Source organism: Cynara cardunculus, assembly GCF_001531365.2.
Source record: "Cynara cardunculus var. scolymus isolate 2C chromosome LG 12, CcrdV1, whole genome shotgun sequence".
NCBI classification, from domain to species: Eukaryota; Viridiplantae; Streptophyta; class Magnoliopsida; order Asterales; family Asteraceae; genus Cynara; species Cynara cardunculus.
Window position 1 is genome coordinate 14,909,838 of NC_037539.1, and position 1,588 is coordinate 14,911,425.

Consider the following 1,588-nt stretch of genomic DNA (forward strand, 5'->3'; position numbering starts at 1 on the left):
GAGTTTGCAATGCGCTTAATAGATTGCATCCACATTTACGTAATCTCCATTGATCAGTTTTCCCATTCACTGCATGCTTCAGAAACTTATAGGCCCACCCTTCCTTTTTTACATCTTTGTTTTAATGGAACTCAAGCTTAAAATTAACAATTGTTGATTGGCCTTGATGATGGTTGAAGCCATGTATGTTACTGTTTGTGTAGGCAACAACTTTTGGTGGTTCTAACATTGATCCAACTGCTTGGGAGGAGAAGAATTGTAAAGGTGAATCTACGTTCCCTGCTTAGGTAAAACATGAATTATCTGACTGGCTGCTTAGTTATTAGGGTGTTAATTTTTCATTTTTTTGGGTTTTCCTAAACCTCTCTCTATGTATATATAAGCACACGTACCTTTTTGTATAGCCTGTATGCAACTGGACCACTCAGCTCTTGACCCTTGTTGTATAGCTTGTACCTTTTTGTATAGTGTATGAAGTTGTTATATAGTCATTATTGATTACCAGGCAAAACTGGAACTGTCATGTGATACTTAATAGAATTTCATGAGGATTTTATCTAATTTGGTCCAGCCACCCTTAGTGAAAGACACCCCTTTAGAAGCATGCTTTGGCCACTGCACATGGTGCTTAATAGATCCGAATTACCATGCTTTGGCCACTGCACTGCACATGGTGCCTTAATAGAATTCCATGAGGATTTTATATAAAATGGTGCCTTTTAGTCCGAATTACCATAGTGCCTTATAGCCCCACCCTTTCCTTTTTTACATCTTTCCTTTTTTGACATTGTATGGCTTATTTCCACCACCAACCTGCTGTCGTCTGTCTATATTTTGGTAACACTTATCAAGATAAGTATCTAATAAACGATTTCTAAACATTTCAATAAAAAATTATTAAATTCATAAGGTTGTCATTAAATTTATAATTTATAAATTGGTTTTGATGTTTTTTGTTAGAAATAAACTTAAGAAAATATTTGTGAGACAAGTCTAAAATAAATTAAAAGGGATATGAATAAGTGCATGTTCCATAACTGATTTTTGTTTATATCCAAATCTATTTTTCAGTTAAAAAATATTTATTATTTTTATATGAACAACTCTAGAAGAAAGACATATATTCACCAATGTATTTACATATATTCACCAACTCTAAAAAGGGATGGAACCTTCGGAAAAATTTTATTCAATAAAAAAGGAAATTACATGAAAGAAATGGGCATACCCATTTTTACAAAGATAATTAAGCATCATTCTAGAAAATGTTTGGGAAAAACAATTAACAAAGGCTTATACCCATACCCAACATTGAAAAATAAAAATTATATTTTAAAGAACCCCAAGGCCTATAGTTTTTGGAATGAGTCCACTTCAAAGTAGAGGCCCAAGTCATTCTTCATGAAATCTAAGTTGTTGACATAAAGAATAGTAATACACTCCATCAGGCATCAGGTAATAATAGGCGTCATGAATTAAATTTTTTTGTGCCCAGTTGAGATAATTAGCCCAATAAATCGTATTCCAATTCATTCTCTTATAATGGCCTAGAAAATACTATCTTCTCCTTCCAGTTCCAAAATGTATG

The 1,588-nt window shown here is 33.0% G+C and overlaps 1 protein-coding gene across 1 annotated transcript in view; it reads left to right on the forward strand.

The window, feature by feature from the left end:
• LOC112523731 (probable (S)-N-methylcoclaurine 3'-hydroxylase isozyme 2) overlaps positions 1-287 on the forward strand; it is a 4,678-nt gene extending 4,391 nt beyond the window's left edge. The window contains exon 5 of the mRNA XM_025133407.1: positions 204-287. Within this exon, the coding sequence (XP_024989175.1) occupies positions 204-287 (84 nt within the window). The remainder of the gene's footprint in view (positions 1-203) is intronic.
• Positions 288-1,588: the final 1,301 nt, after the last annotated feature.